The sequence below is a fragment of the Indicator indicator genome, chromosome 23 (assembly GCF_027791375.1).
Source record: "Indicator indicator isolate 239-I01 chromosome 23, UM_Iind_1.1, whole genome shotgun sequence".
Classification (NCBI taxonomy): Eukaryota; Metazoa; Chordata; class Aves; order Piciformes; family Indicatoridae; genus Indicator; species Indicator indicator.
In genome coordinates, this window is record NC_072032.1 from 2,785,879 (window position 1) to 2,805,755 (window position 19,877).

Here is a 19,877-nt window from a genome sequence, read left to right on the forward strand (position 1 = left end):
TTTGTGCTTCATATTTTCATCAGAAACAACCAGCACCACCGCCCTGATGCAGGAGAACTTCAGGACACGTTTCCAAACCACCTCTTCACTGATATGTGTGGGAATTCAATGGGGTTTCAGTGGAGAAAAATACACAGTGTTCTAGTTTGGACATGGGGCAAGATCTTCAAATGTATGCTCTGCATTTACAAATAGGAGCACAAGGTCTTTTCCATACTGGAATAGAATTGTTGATAAAGTGCCTGGTGGCGCCTTTGAAATACTAGCCTGGAGGGCCCAGAGAGACATAATTCATTCCAGTAGCTAGAACAAATCTAGCTTCTACAGCCATTCCTCTAAAGTTATTATTGACCCAAGGGAAAATGCTAGCCTTAAGCAAGTTTTAATAAAGACTCTGGTGGAGTAGTTTCTGTAGCATTAAATGCGATAATGAGAAACAAACCACTTAGCTGCACTAGACCCAGGACCTGTGCAGAGCTGGGAAGTTAGTTTTCTGAGGTTCTTGGGATTCTTTCCAGAGATGAAACAGGCATCCAAAAGAGATTTAATTACCTTGCTCAGTAATTTGTTACATAAAAACCAGTCAGGCTTAAATGGACCAATATTCTGCTTGTCCTATATGAGCATAATTTATTTTAATACCCTGTCTGTGAGGTAAAAATGTCCACAGACTAATCAAGTCTGGGTGGAAACTCAAGGGTTCTGCTAAACCAATAAAAGGCTGAACATCTAAATCTGGCCTTAAACATTGCTGTGCTTTAGAACTTTTTGCAGTTTATTTTTAACAAACCCTCTTTGTGTATGTGTGAGATGCCATAAGGTCTAGTACCAAACAGCATCACGGATGCCACAGACTCTCACAGCCTGAAAGTTCCTCATGCAATTACTGGAAATCCTCTATGGATGAAGCAGGTAAACAACAACATTTCCTAAGCAGCACACATCCTTCTGAAGTTAGATCTGTATTTGTTCTACAGAAAAAAAATTAAATAGAAGAATTAACTGAACCTCACTGTGCCCTTTTTCAACCACCACCCACAAATTAAGACCTTCCTAGAGAAAGTGGAAGCAATTAAAATTAAACCACAGTCCTGATACAGAGAGAGAGAAAGGATCCTTTGTGTGACTGTTATGATCATCAGTCTCCAGCCCAGGCAGAGCAAGCACAATCTTTTGTGCCTGTTGTTGATGTCTGGCATTCACTCACAGAAAGATGCTTTGTTTTATGTCTTCAGATTCTACAGGCAAGTATTTAAGTTGTGAAAGTCAGCAGAGGGAAAAGAAGGAATAGACTCCTCTGCGCTGCTGCTGCTCTGGAAATACAATTGATGGGATGGGATAAAAGCACAAAGCAGCAGTGCTTGGAGCAAGAAGGGGAAGCTGAGAACATTCTCAGGTCTAACACAAAGCAGTAAACCCCTGCTCCTACTCTCACCCTCACCCAAGACAAGCTGCCTCCAGGTACATCCTTATCGAATTCAGTAAGAAATATCATTTGCAGCTTTTAAACATTTTGCCCCAGTAATTACTGCAGATAGCAAAAATAAATACTTAAGCAGTAAGGATGGGCAGGTATTGACTTTAACATTTTACAGCCAAACCATCAAATTTCAAGCCAGCATGCAGTATCTGCAGCCCACCCATTCATTTGGTTCACATAAAAAATAAGGAAGTTTTGGGTACTAACCCTTTTTATGAAAACTCCTCAAATATCTTGCAAAGTTATGGGGAGGGGGCTCAGTGTGTGCTTTATGATCCAGGAGGATTGGTGCTTACATGTCTCTCTCTGGAGTTCCAATCACCTACTGGGTGGTGATTTCAATGCCAGTAAAACCTCATCACGTCTGTGCAAAACTTGTAGTCATTTATATAGATGAGATGGGGAGGGGGATATACTGACACAGAAAATATTTCTACTTGGACTGGAGATGAAATGTCAAGAAGACTGGAGTTGCCATCTACTGGAGTCTGCAAAGAATGACAACTGCCATGCAAAATTCCTGAGCTGGAAGCAGCAGGCACAGGAACAGTCTGGGTACATTGAGCCTCGCCTCAGAACTAAACAAAATAAATTGACAAAAAAAAAAAAAAAGGAAAGAAAGAAAGCAAGAAACAAAAAGATCTGCAAAGACAAGGAATTACTGCCCACACTCAGCTTTGAGAAGCCAAAGGTGCAAAGTCTGAGGAGGCTGCCTTAGAACAACCTCATTTGCCTAGAGCTTTTATCCCCATTCAGTAAAAGACTGTATTTATCACTTCTCATCAGAACACAGAATTCCACTGCCCGGCTTCAAAGGCACAAAACAACATCGGAATCACAAAAGGAGAGAAGGGAAGGTTCTTCAGACATGAGCAGCTAAGCACTGCCATGCTTTCAAACCACTGCTTTTTAATGCAAGATAATATTAGGGACTATCTTCAGTTGATGAAACACTGTCAAACATCAGAAAAATCCTCTGAGATCATTACTCAGTATTCACTGTGCAGTTCAAACAAGCCTTGTGAGGAGCAGCTGAGGGACCTGGGGTTGTTCAGCCTGGAGAAAAGGAGACTGGGGAGAGATCTGACTGTCTACAACTCCCTGAAAGGAGGTTGGAGCAGGAGGGGGTTAGTCTGTCCTCCCAAGGAACAAGTGGTAGGATGAGTAGAAATGGCCTCAAGAGGCTCTAGGGGAGGTTTAGGTTGCATATCAGAAGAAATTTCTTGACTGCAAGGGTTCTCAAAGATTAGAACAGGCTGCCCAGGGCAGTGGTGGAGTCCACATACCTGTGGGGATTTAAAAGCTGTGTAGATGTGGTGCTGGAACAAGGGGCAATGGATATAAACTACAGCACAGGAGGTTCCACCTCAAAATGTAAAGGTTATGGAGCACTGGAACAGGCTGCCCAGAGAGGCTGTGGAGTCTCCTTCTCTGGAGCCTTTCCAGCCCTGTCTGGATGTGTTCCTGTGTGACCTGTGCTGGATTCTATGGTCCTGCTCTGGCAGGGGGGTTGGACTCAATGATCACTTTGGGTCCCTTCCAACCCCTGACATCCTGTGAGCCTGTGGGACATGGTTTAGCAGTGACCTGGCAGTGTGAATGGTTCGACTGGAAGATCTAAAAACATCTTCCAAACAAAAAATGTCTGTGAAAAAAAAATTCAAAAAAAGAAAATAAAAAATAAAAAATAAAAAGAGAAAAAAAATATTCACTTAAGTTTGTAGATGCTCTTAAGCAAAACTTTTATTTCCTACATACACATCTTGGAAAAGAGCAACCATTTCCATAAAGTGGTTTACAGCTGGAACAACAGAGAGACAGACAGACAAAGCAGGTCTCCCCAGGGCAGTTCAGAGAAGAAAAGAAAGCAAAAATGTCCTTAAAGTGCTGTGAATTAAGTGACCCAAAATTAGTAGGTGACATTGCCAACGACACCTACAGCCTGGAAATCTCAGTCTACTTTTAGTCATGTCCCACCTCACACGACCAAAACCTTCTTCAAAACTATAGACACACATTGTGTACAGGTCTGGAAGCCTCAATATAGGAAGGACATGGACCTGATGGAGAGGGTCCAGAGGAGAGCCACAGGAATGCTCAGGGGGTTGGAGCAGCTCTGCTAAGGGACAGGCTGAGGGAGCTGGGGGTGTTCAGCCTGGAGAAGAGAAGGCTCCAGGGAGATCTAATAGAAGCCTGCAGGACCTGAAGGGGGCTACAAGAAGCATGGAGAGAGACTGTTTCCAAAGGCCTGCAAGGATAGGACAAGGGTCAAAGGCTTCAAACTAGAGAAGGGCAGATTTAGATTGGATATCAGGAAGAAGTTCTTCACACCACGAAGGTGGTGGAACACTGGAACAGGTTGCTCAGGGAGGTGGTTGAGGCCCCATCCCTGGAGATATTCAAGGTGAGGATGGACAGGAACCTGAGCAATCTGATCTAGTGGAGGATGTCCCTGCTGACTGCAGGGAGGTTGGACTGGATGACTTTGGAGGTTCCTTCCAGCCTGGACCATTCTATGGTTGTATGATATTTTTTTTTTAAAGCAGTTGAGTATTTTCTCCTATTTAGTGAAGATGTTTATTAGTCTCTTTCTAAGTGCAGAGTATGAAGTGAAAGTATCTGACATGTGAACTCTGTGATGATGATTAATGGAGTTCATACAGAAAGGGTTATTTCTCTGGAAAACGTCAGATTGAATAATTACTGGAATTAATCCCAAAGGGCTCTCGAAAATTTGCTGCCCAGTTTCAAATCACATTTTTATCACATTTTTTTCTTTTGACTAGAGGGCAATCTTTAATTGAAGTTTTAAGTAAAACAAGTACTGTAAGCAATTCATCAAACATTATGAAAAATGATGTGTTTCTCTAACAGTCCTTGAAAGGAGCTAATTCACTTTTTACCCTCATCTCTAGGCTATATAGCAAAATTCAATCAATAAATAAACTGGGTCTGCTCTGCCTTTGAAACAAAAAAGCACACTGTCCCTGTTTTTCATGCATCAGGTTAGGCAGAGAATACCCTAGCACTGATATATTGGAATATTACTGGCAATATTATTAAGATAAGTAGGGAACAGATGATAGCATTATTTGATCTCTTGGATTTCTTAAACCTAATCAGTATTTAATGGAGACAACGGTGCCAGCGAATCCAGAAAGTCAGAGAACACATCTGAAAAGACTTGGAGCTGAATGTGTTTCAGGGAAGTGTCCCAAGGTCACTATTACTTTGCAGTGCTGCAGATGGATCTCACAGGCTCCATGGTGTGGCAGACTGAAGGACCAAGAGTGAGCAGTAGGGCCTTGGTATGGTGATTTTTTTTTTTCCCTCTTTTTCTCTTTCTATTGATAAATGCTTTTGTAACTGCTAGCAATATGATCTTCTATGGACAGAAAATAAAGGAGCAAATACCTCCCAACTTCATGTCTCTGGCACTAAGGAAGCTTTATCCCACTGCATTTTCAATGTCTTCTAATGCTCATCATCTTCATAGCCCTTGTGGCCATGGACACAGCTAGAAGTGACCTCTCCTGACCTAATACCAGTGCATGATCCAACCCCAGCTAGCATAATAGGCTGTAGAAAGACAATGTGACCAGACTTCAGCTGTATAGATTATATATCTGGAAGCATTGTCAATCCACTAATTATTGTCCAACAATTATTGCCCTGAACACCCAAGTGGTGTTGATTAGTACCATAGTCATTAGGACAGAGCAAAAGATAGTCCATGGTGGGCATTATGCAGGCACACAGGAAGAGAAAATGCCTGCAATTAAGAGCTGGAAACAGAAAAACCCAACCCTTCCATGCAGGCAGCACAAGGGCATAGAACAAGTCTTAAAATGGTACACAATTAGAAGGAGTAAAGTGAGGATAAGGACACATCTTGCTTCCAAGATCCATTTGTTTTTAAAGCTAGGTATCTTTAACACCCCTCTGCTCAGACACTGTCAGTTCCAGGTTTTTAAGCAAAAAGCCAACGTCCATTTGCCATTCTCCCTCCCCTCCTGATCTCTGCTGGCCTTCCTGGCAATCACTATCACAGCCTGTGCAATCCCCTTTTGTCCTCTGCCTGCCAGTTCCAAATGGACCCCTGCTGAGCAATGCACATGGCAATGCCAGCACAGCTTCTGGGGGCTGGGGGGAGGTTCAGGTGCAGCTTCTCTGCCCATCATCCACAGGGCTGAGGGGGAAAGGAGGAACACTGGGTGCAACGTGCTGTGGGACATGAAGCCTCTTTTATTGACCACACCAAATCATAGAACCATAGATTCATTAAGGTTGGAAAAGACCTCTAAGGGCATCAAGTTCAGCCTTGGCTTATCAAGCCCAGGCATGTATCAGCAAGTCCAGCCATGAAGAGGTGCATAGCTCTGGCCTTCACACCAGTGATTTCCCACATCTTTAGGGATTGCTGTTGGGAACACTGCTGATGCCATCATGAAAAACGGCTCTTCTTCCACAGGCACACATGCAACATACAGCATCCACTTAAATACATGAAAACCTTTACACAGATAAAAATCTCTGAATAATGGGGAAAGAACTACAATATATCTTGAGCCACAGGCATTTCACAGCTACTGACCTTTGATTTTGATTTAGAGGCTCAGACTAATAAAGCTTGTCTCTCCACCAAATATGAAGAAGAAAATCAAGCTCTCTCTTGTCCAATTATAATTAATTTGCACTACCAAAAAAAAAAATAAATAGCAGAAGTAAGCCAAATGTACTTCAAAAATGGTCCCTAGAATTCAAAACACACAGTAAAATGTCTTATGTCTTGAAAAGCAGATGATCTTTTCCTGTCTTTTTGAGTTTGTTTAAAGTCTAAATTGAGTCTTGAGAAACAATAAGTTCTTCATTTTACAGAAATATTAAAGATATAGAATTACAGCAGTAAGAGAGGAAATATGATTCTGAAACATATCTGAAGTGAACCTCACAGCTTGGTTACTCTTTGCCCCCAAAATCTGCAGTTCTGCCATAAGGCAAGGGCAATTTACAGTCACATCATTGTCTGTGTGTTGGGAGCATGGCTCGTGTGCTTCTGTAGCTGGAGAGGGACTGGTTATAAGGGTCTGTGGTGAAAGGACAAGGGAGAATGGTTTGAAACTAGAACAGGGTAGATTTAGATTGGATATTAAGAAGAAATTCTTTATTCTAGGTCTAGGGAGGTTCTTCTCCTCCTTTACTCTGTCCTGCTAAGACCACACCTGCAATACTGTGTCCAGTTTTGGGCTCCCCAGTTCAAAAGAGACAGAGATCTGCTGGAGAGAGTCCAATGGAGAGTCATGAGGATGCTTAGGGGACTTGAGCATCTCCCCTATGGAGAAAGACTGAGAGCCCTGGGGCTGTTTAGTCTGGAGAAGAGAAGACTGAGAAGAGATCTGATCAATGTCTATCAATATCTGAGGGGTGGGTGTCAAGTGGAGGAGGCACTCTTCTGTGGTGCACACTTAATAAGACAAGAAACCACAGGTACAAGCTTGAACAGAGAAGATTTCAGCTCAACATGAGGAGAATATTCTTGACAGCAAGGGTGATGGAGCATTGGAGCAGGCTGCCCGGAGAGGTTGTGGAGTCTCCTTCTCTGGACACTTTCAAAACCCCTCTGGATGAATTCCTGTGTGGAATACCCTGGGTGATCCTGCTTTGGCAGAGGTTTGGACCCCATGATCTCTGGAGGTCCCTTCCAACCTCTGATGTACTGGGATACTGTGTATTGTGATACTATGAGGGTGGTGAGACACTGCAATGGGTTGCACAGAGAAGTTGTGGATGCCTTGTCCCTGGGAGTGTTCAAGACCAGCCTGGATGAGGCTTTAAGCAACCTGGTCTGGTGGAAGGTATCCCTGCCCATGGCAGGGGTGGGGTGGAACTAGATGTTCTTTCAGATCCCTTCCAACTCAAACCATTTGATGATTCTCTGATATCTTTGCAGGTACATCCAGGATTTTTGGGTATCTGAGAGCCAACTATACCTTTCTATACCTTTATTGAGAGTAAAGGAGCAACATGAAGTTCTGATTACATTGCACACTTCTCCCTTACGAGACACAAAGAGTCTTCAGCACAGTCACATAACTGCATTGAAACAAAACCAAAGAAGAGCCAGGAAAGTGCTTTTCAAAGACTGCCATTGGATCTCACAGCATTACATTAGCTGCTGAGCAAAGCTGCTGTTCTAAGATTACACACACAGCACACACAAACCACCCCCAGCACATGCAACTCTTTGGCGTTGCCTCAGTATTTTTAAGTTGCTTTATAAATATAATAAAGCAAAAATAAATAAATAAATATATAAATAAATAAATAAATAAATAAAGGTCAGGTTGTTCTCTTTTTATAGAAGGCATGACCAGCTTTTGTTATGCCTTTTAATATGTCCTTCCGAGACTCCTGACCTGTGGTTACTGCTCTTAGACATTACATCAGTTGCAAATAATACGTCATGAAGCCATAAATATTTCAGGTAGTCAACAAACTGTCTTCTTCAAGTTTGCAAAATTCACAGTGACTTCTATCTGAAATGTGAATCCTCAACCTGGTTGCTGCATTCTTACCCCTATGTATGAGCTAATGAGTCAGATTCCCTCTAATCTCCCAATAAAATGCAGCACACAAGCAGCATTTCTGCCAATTTGATCCTGCATTTTCCCTTCGGATTATGGATAGCGTCAGAGCAGAAGGATGGAAACATAAAAATCCTGCTTTCTCCATCTGCCAAAATATACCAAGAAGCACACAAAACTGAGAATAATACAGTCTGCCAAAGAGCTGATTGCCTGTTTGCTATAGGCATCCTGCTGCAGGCCAACATCTATTTCCATGACTACACAACCTAGCCCATACTGGTCAGGTCCCCAGCAAAAGCAGCAGTTCAGATCTATCAGCATTTCAGAGGACATCATTTCCAGGGAACATTACCCCAAAGCAGACCTCTCCCTGTAAAACTCCCTTTGGAGTCACCTTAAATTGAACGCTCTGTGATGGAAGGGAATTCAACAAAAGGCTTTATTTGATTTGAAAATACTTGTTTAGCCCCAAGTTTACCATCAACCTCTATTTTTTGCAATAATGCATCCAACAAAGACCAGGATAAAATTTGTTTCCTGACTGTGCTTTAAAATGCCTTTGGAAAAGAGCAAAAGAAATGGATTAAGAACGACCAATTGTCTAGTAGTGAAAACAGATTTTCTGCTCTGGGAAAATCTTCCAAGAATAGTTCAACCATTTGTAAAAAGACTTTCCAGGAGACTGCCAGGAACAGATTTTAATTGTTCATCCCAGAATTGATTTAATAAACTCCCCTCAATTCTTTCTACTTCCAGGACCTGGGAAGTCTGAAGTGTTTAGTGTCACTAAAGTTACGTGGTTGATAGAAAGAGTGATCAAGAAGGCTACCCCAACATTACATGAAGGGCTACTCTACAGCAGGATTTTATTGACACAGTTATACCTGCATCCCCAGGTGGGACTTGTCAGCTGTCTGAGCTCCAGAAATTATTCTGGAGAAGGACATAAAATGGAAATACATCATGGACACATGATGAGTTTGGGACCATAACCCTAAATAAGGCTAATTTGGCTAGAGAGGAGATTTTTCAGTCTTAATGAAGCCTGCTCTTCTGTCACTTTGTGTTGCATTCATGGTTGCACCATCATCCAACCCCTCACAGACTTGATGAATCTGAGTTGAGATCCCAAGATCAATCAACCAACAGGAGATGCATTGCTGATGGCATAAAAAGCCATCTTGAGTTAGCTACATCAATGTAAGAACAGAACCCTTTCAGTAAAAATGCGTCTTATAACTGAAAGACCACTTAGCATTACAGTTGATTCCAAAATAATCCCTACAGATGAGCTGTCAGCAGCAGAATATGGCCAAGAAGCTGTGTTCAGGTGTATGGATAAAATGAGGTCCTCTTTGCTCTTAAGCTAATCAGAAAACAATTACAGCTCATTTGCTGGCACCACCAGAAATGCTTGGGAAGGTGTTGTGATGGACCTTCCTGTGGAGTATCTAGCGTAGCATTTCTGAAGGTGGAACTAATTCATTGCCCATTAAATATGGCTAAGTAAAGCCTTTCCAGCTGCTGATCCCTGCATTCTTCATGTGCTTCCCCCAAAACTTCCCAAGACATTTTTAGAGATACAAATTAGCAAGAGCTAATTGAAAACCAAAGTTTGCACTTCCAATTTCCCTATAAACCAGGAGTCTCAACAGCCCAGTCACTAGACTGTAACACACCAGTCATTGTTAACTAGGGACCTAGGTGATCTTCAGCAATGTATTGCCTAAGCTCAAAGGATACTTCTTACTTGCAATTTTCCCATTATACCACAGAAACACAGAAACATTCAGGTTGGAAAAGACCCTCAGGATCACCAAGTCCAACCCACAACCTTACTCTACAAGGGTTACCCCTAAACCATATCCCCAAGCACCACATCCAAACCACCTTGAAACACAGCCAGGGCTGGTGACTCCACCACCTCCCTGGGCAGCACATTCCAATCCCTGACCACTCTTTTGATGAAAAAATGATTCCTAATGTTCAGTCTAAACCTACCCAGCTGCAACTTGAGGCCATTCCCTCTTGTTCTGTCACTAATTACCTGTGAGAAGAGACCAGCACCAACCTCTCTACAATGTCCTTTCAGGTGGTTGTAGACAGCAATGAGGTCTCTCCTCAGCCTCTACTTTTTCAAACTAACCATCCCCAGCTCCTTCAGTCACTCTTCATCAGATTTATTCTCCAGGCCCTTCCCCAGCTTTGTTGCCCTCCTCTGCACTTGGTCCAGCACCTCAACATCCCTTTTGTATTGAGATGTCCAAAACTGAACACAATAATTGAGGTGTGGCCTCACCAGAGCTGAGTACAAGCTCATACCTGGACATGCACAATCAATAATACACTCTAGAGCTTTAACAACACATCCAGAAATCCATAGATAATTTCACAGCAACATCAAAGAGTCAGTAACCCTTTAGCTTGTTCAAGCAGTCTATCAGTAATGAATGGAAAAGAAACTTCATCTTACCACTGATAGATGTACCTAAAAATTGCCATTTCTGCACTGCATTGACAATTCCCCACATAGATCTTCATAAAGGGGCACACAACTACCTGCTATTGAACATGGCTGATGATGGGAGTGAAGCAACTGCAATGAGGGAGAAAAGTGTTTAGCACATTGTCAAAACCAGTACTATGATTTGCATAAGAATATCTATTATTTAAAGGCAGTAATGAATCCAACCTGCCTGTTCTGCACTGCAGTCATTTAAAGGTAGGAATCATTTGATCAGGGAGTTGGAGCACCTCTGCTATGAGGATAGGCTGAGGGAGCTGGGGTTGTTCAGCCTTGAAAAGAGAAGGCTCTGGGGGAGACCTAATAGAAGCCTGCCAGTAACTGAAGGGGGCTACAAGAAGGATGGAGAGAGACTGTTTGCAAAGGCCTGCAGTGATAGGCAATAGCTTCAAACCAGAACAGAGCATATTTAGATTGGATGTTAGGAACAAGTTCTTTATTGTGAGGGTGGTGGAACACTGGAACAGGTTGCCCAGGGAGATGGTTGAGGCCCTATCCCTGGAGATATTCGAGGTGAGGCTGGACAGGGCTCTGGGTGACCTGATCTAGTGAAGGATGTCCCTGCTGACTGCAGAGGGGGTTGACTGGACAACCTTTGGAGGTCCCTTCCAACCCAGACCATTCTATGATTCTATTATTGCCTTGACACCTTGAATCTCCAGAAGATTTTGGTTAAAACCCCTGGGTCATATAGTGCATTTTTATATGTACCAGAAGAGACATCTTACATAGGTGATAGACTTCTTATCAGCCCAAACCCTGAATTCTATGTAGAAGGGACAGCTGGCCAAACGCCAAGGATGACTGAGATATAAATGCTAGAGCAATAACAGCTTTAATTTGCTTTACTTGAAGTCATGTCTTTTTCTGCCCTTTGCTGGTTTTAAATGTTTCCTTTATGCAAAATGCCATGGTTCAGCGCACTTGAAAATTAAAGACTCCCAGGTAAGATCAAGGCTTGAGTCTGTCCATTCATGAAAGGAAATTAAAATCACCCCTAAAAGTCCCAATTTTTATTATACTGATAGAAACCACCCAGAAAATACCAGAAGGAAGACAAATACTCAGTCTTCAATGGACTGTTTTGTCTCATTGTACTTTGCTGGTTAGTGAATTAAGAGATGAATATAGGCATGGCTAGAAATTAGTGGTCAGACTCTGATCTTATTCTCTCTGTCCCGACCCCAACTGGATGGCAAACTCAGGCAGGTTAAATATCTAGGCATAGAGATCAATGCCACTCAATACAAGGAGTTGGGAAGAACAAAATGATTCTCAGGCTAATTAAACACGTGACATTAACATTAAAAATGTGTAAATACATTGAAAAATGTTTTCCCCTTCTCAGTCTCAACAATTTTGACAATCACCGCAGGGTGCTGCGGGGGGAATTACACTTGTCATGACTCCCAGAAGTAACTTCCCAGCTAAAGTTGGTAAAACTTCCCTCATGTTGCTCTTCTGTAACCTACTTTCCACTGATTTCATCAATCTGCCTCATGCACACACAAGCTTGGTTGGCACTTCGTAAAACGTTTGATAATAGCACATTTAATAAAGCTCATTGAAATGCGCTAATTTATAGAGATTTGCCAGGGGCTTTGAAACTTCAGAAAACGTGTAAATTTAACAGTTTGGCTGTGATAACAGCTCAGACAGTGGAAAATAAGCCCTCTGCATTACAATCATGTTCCAAGTGGACGCTGATTTTTATTGCCGAACAAGTACCTCGCAAAAAAATAGCGAAGGAAACCAAACCGACCAAAGACATTGCAGGGCTAAAACATATTCAGCTCAAGTTTGTCTTTTGGAATCCACAGCTCCTGAATTTGGTCAATGCTCTGCCTCAACATTGCAGCCTCAAACATACACTGAAGTCTCTCATTTAAAGACTACCTGGATTCCTCTTTGCGAACAGGTTTTGGAGTAAAAAGAGCAGAGTCTCTCATGCAGTAGACCTCTGGCAGAGCTGGGAGGTTGTGTGCTCAGGGCCATTAATTCTGGGTCCCTCACACCAGCTGTCAGTCTTCCAGCTCACGCTATATGAGTTTGCTACTGTCTGCTCTAATTCCTACCTCTGGATATCAAATGCTGGTAGATTATATTCTAGTGTGGCGATAGCAGATTGGTTAAGATCCCAGCTGCATGCCAGGTGATAGCAAGAAGCAGCAGAGAAAAAAAAACAGTGTTCAGCTCTTCCCAGTGATGCATCAAGGAGTTTCACCTCTACTAGAGGAATTCTTCACGTTCTACACAGCATTTAGATGGTAACTAAGGGATCACTATCATCTGAATTGTAGAGAACATCAGCTTTCCTTGAAGATATCCTTGCAATTTTTAGGGCTACTGCTGCAGATCTCTCCCCAAATTGCCATACAGGAGAAGGCATTAGGACCTCCTCCATAAAGGCTTGGAGGGCTGCAGTCTTTTAAGGGATACAGCCTTATTGCTTCAAAGCTTTTTACAGTATCTTTAAAGTTCAAGTCACCTTTCTTTTTTTCATTTGTTTTTCCCTGCTAATTGCATAAAATATTCAGAAATTCAATCTGGAATATATTCTTGGACAAGTTCTATTGCTTTGGGTTTGTTGGGTTTTTTTGTTGTTTTGGTTTTTTTTTCAGTCTCTGCTGCTTGAATGCTCTTCCCTCTTGGTTGTCATTACTTTCCTTCCTGCTTTTGTCTACCAAAAAAACCAGAATTAAGGTGTGCTGCAACCAGTGGACACTGGCATAAACAGCCTGCTTTGAATAAACCAGCATGGTTTGGGGAGAGGAAGAACACATTCAGCTTTCCTGCCTGAATTCTAAAACACAGGAGAGGCTCATATACTATTAAAGCATCTCAGTTTTGCTTTGAGACCACTGAAAATGCAAGGGTCTTGAACAGCAGCAAAACATAACTGAACTGGGAGCATAAAAGCACGTTGATTCCCAGGTTCTGAAACCACAGAAGTGTTTTACATTCGTAATTTATTTAAGACTTGGTTCTTGGCAAGTCCATTTGTAATAAATCCCCTTTCACACATTTTTATGCACGAGAGGCTCAAGTTTCACAGGACTTCTGTAAAACAACTTGTACTGCATCAAATCACTGCATTCCTTGATCACTACCAGCAGACACTCAGCAGCCAGCCACACTCAGGCACAACCAGCAGCTCCAGGATTTCCTAGCTCTGCAAACAGATACTTCAAAATGAAGATTTTTTTTTTTGGGGGGGAGGTTGGTTTGGGGTTTTTTTTGTTAATAAAAATAATATGGTTGTGAAAAACAGAAGGTAAATGTAACAGTTTTGCCCTGCCTCCAGCATTCTATGACCAGTGCTGTCTTAAAATTAGCACCATCCCCTGCACTACTTGCATCTCCCTGTGAAACTTCTTCATGCAGAATCGTGAGCTGTCAGCTCGGATCGCCTTCACCAGCACACAGACTTGAGCCTCTCTTTCCTAACAGGGAAAGATGGCCAGTGTTTTCCTGACAGAAGCACCCTCTCTTTTCCAGTCAGGAAAAATGACAGAGAGAGAGAGAGGGAGCAAGTTCATTGTCAATGCATTTCCCATCGATAACGAGGACTGCAAATTATCAGGCAAGGATTTTTATTTCCTTTTTTTTTTTTTCTTGGTGCATGGAACAAAACCCAGCACAATCTGCAAGAACTTATTAACTAACTGGGCTTTAAACACCAACCCCCACCATCCTCTCCCCCTCTTTTTTTTTTCTTCTTTGCATGCTGCTGATATGATCAGAGTAACCTACAGATTGATCTTAGTTCCAAAGCACAATAAGCTTAATGCTGCAAGAATGACAGTTTTGTGTGCCGTAGCGGACACTGCAAAGGAAGGAAAAAAAAACAAACCAGCCAAGCCTTTAGGACAGACATGAGCTGAACACACACACCAAATATGTAGGACGGAAACAGACCAAATGTAATTAAAGCTTCTATGAAAGCAGACATTCCTATTTGCTCTGCCTGCATTTCTAGGAGAAAGAACGCACAGAATTCCAAATCATGCTCTATTTAGACAATGTCAGAAGAAAAACACATTCCCCCACCCCACACACACACTCCCCCACCCCAAGACTCCGCAAAGCAAATCTCAGCATCAGAATTAGAATGAAGAAGCAATCCAAAGATCCCGGGTTACAGATTCCTTTCCAAAGCAAGAAATCAAGGTTGTCCCCTCTCCCAGCTACTAGTTTACATATTCAGACTTTAAAACAAAAGCAAAAAAAAAAAAAAAATTAAAAAAAAAAAAAAAGAAGAATCCTAATGGCCAAGCTTGCTCCTCAGCACTGCTCTCACTGTGTGTGAGAAATGGCGAGATAGGCTTAAAGTATTCTCCATTTCATCAAAGAGCATCTATTACTTTCCCGGCTCGCTCCAATGTTGGTTTTATGCCCACCCCTTTTCAATCTGCCCATGTCTGAGATGCACAGTGCAGGCGTACAATCCTGAGCAGCTTACGACACTCAGTGAACACTAGGTGCCTCTGCATGCTCTAGCAACACACTGCTCAGCTGAAGGGAAGGGATTCTTGCTGTCTCTCTCTGCTCTAAGCATCACCTAACAAGCAAAGCGAACAAAGAATGGGAAATAAAGCTACCCTTAGCCGGTCAGTGAATGAATGGTAATCTTTGCGTGGAGTAAAGGGTGTGCCGGTCAATGGTCGTTGCAAATGACGGACATTAAACAGATTGACAAATCCTGTGGAGTCGTTAGTAAAGAGTTTGGAGTCTTTTTCACGCCACAGTGTTAACTGCAGAGAAAAAGGACAGAGGGAGAAGGAGAAGATCAAGCTCATGTACATAGTTCTGAAACTTGCAGGTCCTAGGAGTCAGCTAAAAAGCTAGCTGGACAAGCCTTTGGCTCTTTGAGCAGAAGCGAAGTGAGACATTGTGAGCTTGCCAGCCTTGCACAACATTGAAAGGGACTGAATTTGTAGCACAGAGGGGTCTTTTTTAGCTCTGCATATAATTAGTCCAAACACAAAGGAAGCAACTGAATGGAGGTTGTCACTCTCTGGAAAAGGGTGGGTAAGACACTTTTTAATTAAATTCTTTCATGAAGAAAGATTTTTTTTTCTCTCTCTCTCTCTTTTTTTTTTCCTTTGCTGCAGCATTTAACATGAACAAAATCACTATCATTTTACCTTTGAGTGTCTGTGAACTTTAATGCTGCACAGCTGCTCCTGCATGCTCTAAAGTGAAATATTTGCCTCTGTGTTTGTTCCGTTTTGCTGTTTTGCTTTGGTTTTCTGGCTTTGTTTCGTTGGTTTGGTTGGTTGGTTGTTGGGTTTCGGTTGGGTTTGGGGTTTTTTGGTTTGGTTTTTGGGGGGGGGTTGTTTTTCTTTCCCCCCCTTAAATAAAATATGATGTAGAATTCGCAAAGATTCAATGGACATTCTCAAGCAAATTTGGAAATATTCTTGCTAATGGATTTCCTTCTTATTGGTCTCTGTTTAAACTGGCTGCTGAGGAAGCCCCCGGGGTTGATTTTGTGTACGCTGGGTATCTTTGCTAAAATGCTTCCAGCCGTGCATAGTGGGTGTCCACAGCTCTGCCGGTGTGAGGGCAGGCTTTTGTACTGTGAATCACTGAATCTCACAGAGATGCCTCGCAACCTGTCGGGCATGATGGGCTTGTCTCTGCGGTACAACAGCCTTTCAGAGCTGCATGATGGACAGTTCACAGGGTTAATGCAGCTCACGTGGCTCTATCTGGATCACAATCACATTTGCTCAGTGGAGGGGAATGCCTTTCAAAAATTGCGGCGAGTTAAAGAGCTCACCCTGAGTTCCAACAAAATCACCCAACTGCCCAACACCACTTTCCGCCCCATGCCAAACTTGCGCAGTGTGGATTTATCGTACAACAACCTGCAGTCCCTGGAGCCCGACCTGTTCCACGGGCTGAGGAAACTGACAACTTTGCACATGCGGTCGAACGCCATCAAGTTCGTGCCCGTGAGAATTTTCCAGGACTGTCGCAGCCTGAAGTTTCTAGACATAGGATACAATCAGTTAAAGAGCCTGGCTCGGAACTCTTTTGCAGGCTTGTTCAAACTCACTGAGCTGCACCTCGAGCACAATGACTTGGTGAAGGTGAATTTAGCCCATTTCCCCAGGCTCATCTCCCTGCACTCCCTCTGCTTGCGAAGGAATAAAGTTACCATCGTGGTAAACACTTTGGACTGGATATGGCAACTGGAAAAAATGGATCTTTCTGGCAACGAAATCGAGTACATCGAACCTCATGTCTTCGAAAGTGTACCTCACCTCAAGTCCCTGCAGCTGGACTCCAACCGCCTGACCTACATCGACTCCCGAGTGCTGGACTCCTGGAAGTCCCTGACGAGCATCAGCCTTTCTGCCAATGCCTGGGACTGCAGCCGCAATGTCTGCGCCCTGGCCTCCTGGCTGAGCAACTTCAAGGGTCGCTACGACAGCAACCTGCTGTGTGCCACCCCCGAGTACGCGCAGGGTGAGGATGTTTTGGACGCGGTGTACGCCTTTCACTTGTGTGAAGACGCGGTGGACCCAACCAGCACCGACACCTTCTCCCCGGTAACCAACAACAGCGACCAGACCTTCAGCTATGGCTCTGCCACCGCCACCTACGACGTGCAGGATGGTGACGGGGACCCCACCACCTATGCCATAACCGTGACCATGCCGGGCGAGAACTCAGAGAACGCTGTCCAGATTCACAAGGTGGTGACGGGGACCATGGCACTGATTTTTTCCTTCCTCATCGTGGTTTTAGTGTTGTATGTCTCCTGGAAGTGCTTTCCAGCCAGCTTGAGGCATCTAAGACAGTGCTTTGTAACACAGCGCCGAAAGCAGAAGCAGAAACAGACCATGCATCAAATGGCTGCCATGTCAGCCCAGGAGTATTATGTTGATTACAAACCCAACCACATTGAGGGAGCCCTGGTGATCATTAATGAGTATGGATCTTGTTCCTGTCACCAGCAGCCAGCGAGGGAATGCGAGGTGTGATTTTCCTTGGGGATTTAAACAGTGTGCAACCAAATATCAGCGTGCAGGCAGACAGTGGCACAGGGCTGGGGGTGGGGGGGGTGGTTGCTGGGCTTTGCTGGTGGTTTCTGATGCACTCCTCTGCCCAAATTGTTAAGAGGGGCTGTCCAAAAGACTTGATATTTTAGCTTTATCGTGTCTTAAAAATCTTCAGGACAGTCAATCTTAAGATTTCATATGCTAATACTCCCTTGGAAGATCTGTCAATATTCAGGAATCTGAGAGTGTTAAAAAGAACAAACAAACAAAAAACAAACCCAACAAAAAGGTACCAATTATTGATCTTTTGTAAACTAAGAAAACTGTTTAAAATAATAAAAAGAAAACAATAGCATTTACAGTTTTCACAGACTGGTGTACATTTACCTGACTTGTTCCCTGTATACAAAATGCAACAGTTTAACCTTTTTTTTTTTTATTTTTTTCCTCTTCATACTACTGAGTGTTGAAATGAAAGTCTAGGAGCAAAGAAGCCACATAAAATAGCTTAAGCTTTTAACTCAACCAGATGGCTTCACATTGTAACTAGTACACATTCACGTCCATCATGGGACTGAAGATTTGAAGCATGACACTGGAAATAGATTGATTTTGTTGATGTGCTGCCTGCAACTGGAGCTTGTGCCCCTCAGAAAGGTTCAAAGTTTTGACAGTCTCCCTGGGACAGGATTTCTCAGGATTTTTAAGTACAGCTCACTTGGTAGCTGCTGTCAGATCCATACAAACTGCATCGTATGCCCTAAAAGTATTTTGTACCCAAATTGATCCTATAGCAAAGTCTCACAACAAAAAACCCCCAACATATAACCAAACCCAAACACTGCCAAAATGTCTTTAAAATAAAAAGAAAGAAAGAAAGAAAGAAAGAAAGATAACCCCATGTAAATTTAAGGGCTTTTTACTAGCATTGCCCACTATCCTGCTTGTTTTGAGAACATCCAGAGCAGAGAAACCCTTGCTCTGTGCACTGTGGTGCCATGGTGAATGCAGAAGGGTAAAAGCTGTTTGCTTCTCAGTGGTGAAACCTGGGTGGCCCTCAAGAGTAAAACCTTGGCTGTGACACTGTCAGAGCAAAACAGAGAGTTATTAGAGAGTACTTTTGGGTCCTACAGTAAACTGCTAGCAGAGCCTGTCTTATGTCTCTCACTTTCACCATCAGCCTTCACTAGCAACCCTGCAACCTCTGCAGAGGCTGAGAGCAGACAGCCCTCCTTGCTAAGCACTGATCAATGGAACTGCTGGGTATGGACAGTCATTTAATAATGGAGGATCACAGAGCTGCTTTATTGGACTGCCCTTAAATAAAGGCTTCCTTTCCTTGTACTTTGGATATTTTTTTTTCATTCCAATATGTGAACAACCTACTGATTCTTCAACAACTCCTCTCATACTAATGAGGATGAGGTAGCATTATAACGTCAGGCAGAGTAGCTCAATGTTTTCCTCAGACAGCATTAGATGCTAATGCCACATTACAGATAATGAATTGGGAAACGTGTCTGTGCTTTGTACATGCTTCTCTAGCCTTAGGTTACCACCAGCAGAGGGAAAAATTCTAAAATCTAACATATATTTCAATTCACCACAAGGATTTTACTCTCTCTTTCCTTTTTTCTTTTTTTTTAATAGCATCAAAGTGCCACCTACCCTAAAGCAGGCTCATAAAGCAGAAGAGGCAGAGAATAAACCATTTTCTTCCCTGCACAGCAGGTTTTAGCTATTAATTTTGAATGCAAAGAGTGAATTTTATACTTTGGTCTGATGGGCACTATTTTGAAAAGGTCAGAAGTTATTTCTCCTCTGTTTGGTACATCTCATCCTGTTTAATATTAAATATGACAATAGTCCCTTAGTCAAAATGTTTTTATTTAGTGAGACAACAATGCAATCTGTGAAAGCACTGAGAAGATGCATTGGGCAAGGAGTTTTGCATAGAAAATGAAATTAAAATCAGGTGGTGGTGGGGGGGTTGTTGTTGTTTTGTTACTAAAGCCACTGAAAACTCAGCCACAGCTTTGAAACAAGCTAGGACTGTACAAATCAGGCTTTTCTCTCTTTTAAACAAATGCACATCTCTGTTTCTGTGCCTCAAACACACAAGGGCCTGACCCACCACAAAACTCCCAAGTGACCTGAGGGCTTGAGTGTCCACGTAGAAACCTAACAGTAGGTCCAGAGCCCCTTGTCTCTTGGGGTGCCTGATCATATTTTAAGAGAAAATACTTTCTGCCATGCTAACTGAAGGCCAGACC

The 19,877-nt window shown here is 42.8% G+C and overlaps 2 protein-coding genes across 7 annotated transcripts in view; one reads left to right on the forward strand and one right to left on the reverse strand.

The window, feature by feature from the left end:
• The window catches only part of CTNNA2 (catenin alpha 2), a 546,312-nt gene that overhangs the window by 195,249 nt on the left and 331,186 nt on the right, over positions 1–19,877 (reverse strand). The gene's annotated exons all lie outside the window — the stretch shown is intronic.
• Positions 16,021–17,586, forward strand: LRRTM1 (leucine rich repeat transmembrane neuronal 1). Its single transcript, XM_054391629.1, has one exon. It carries the CDS (start codon positions 16,021–16,023, stop codon positions 17,584–17,586), a length of 1,566 nt encoding a protein of 521 aa, XP_054247604.1.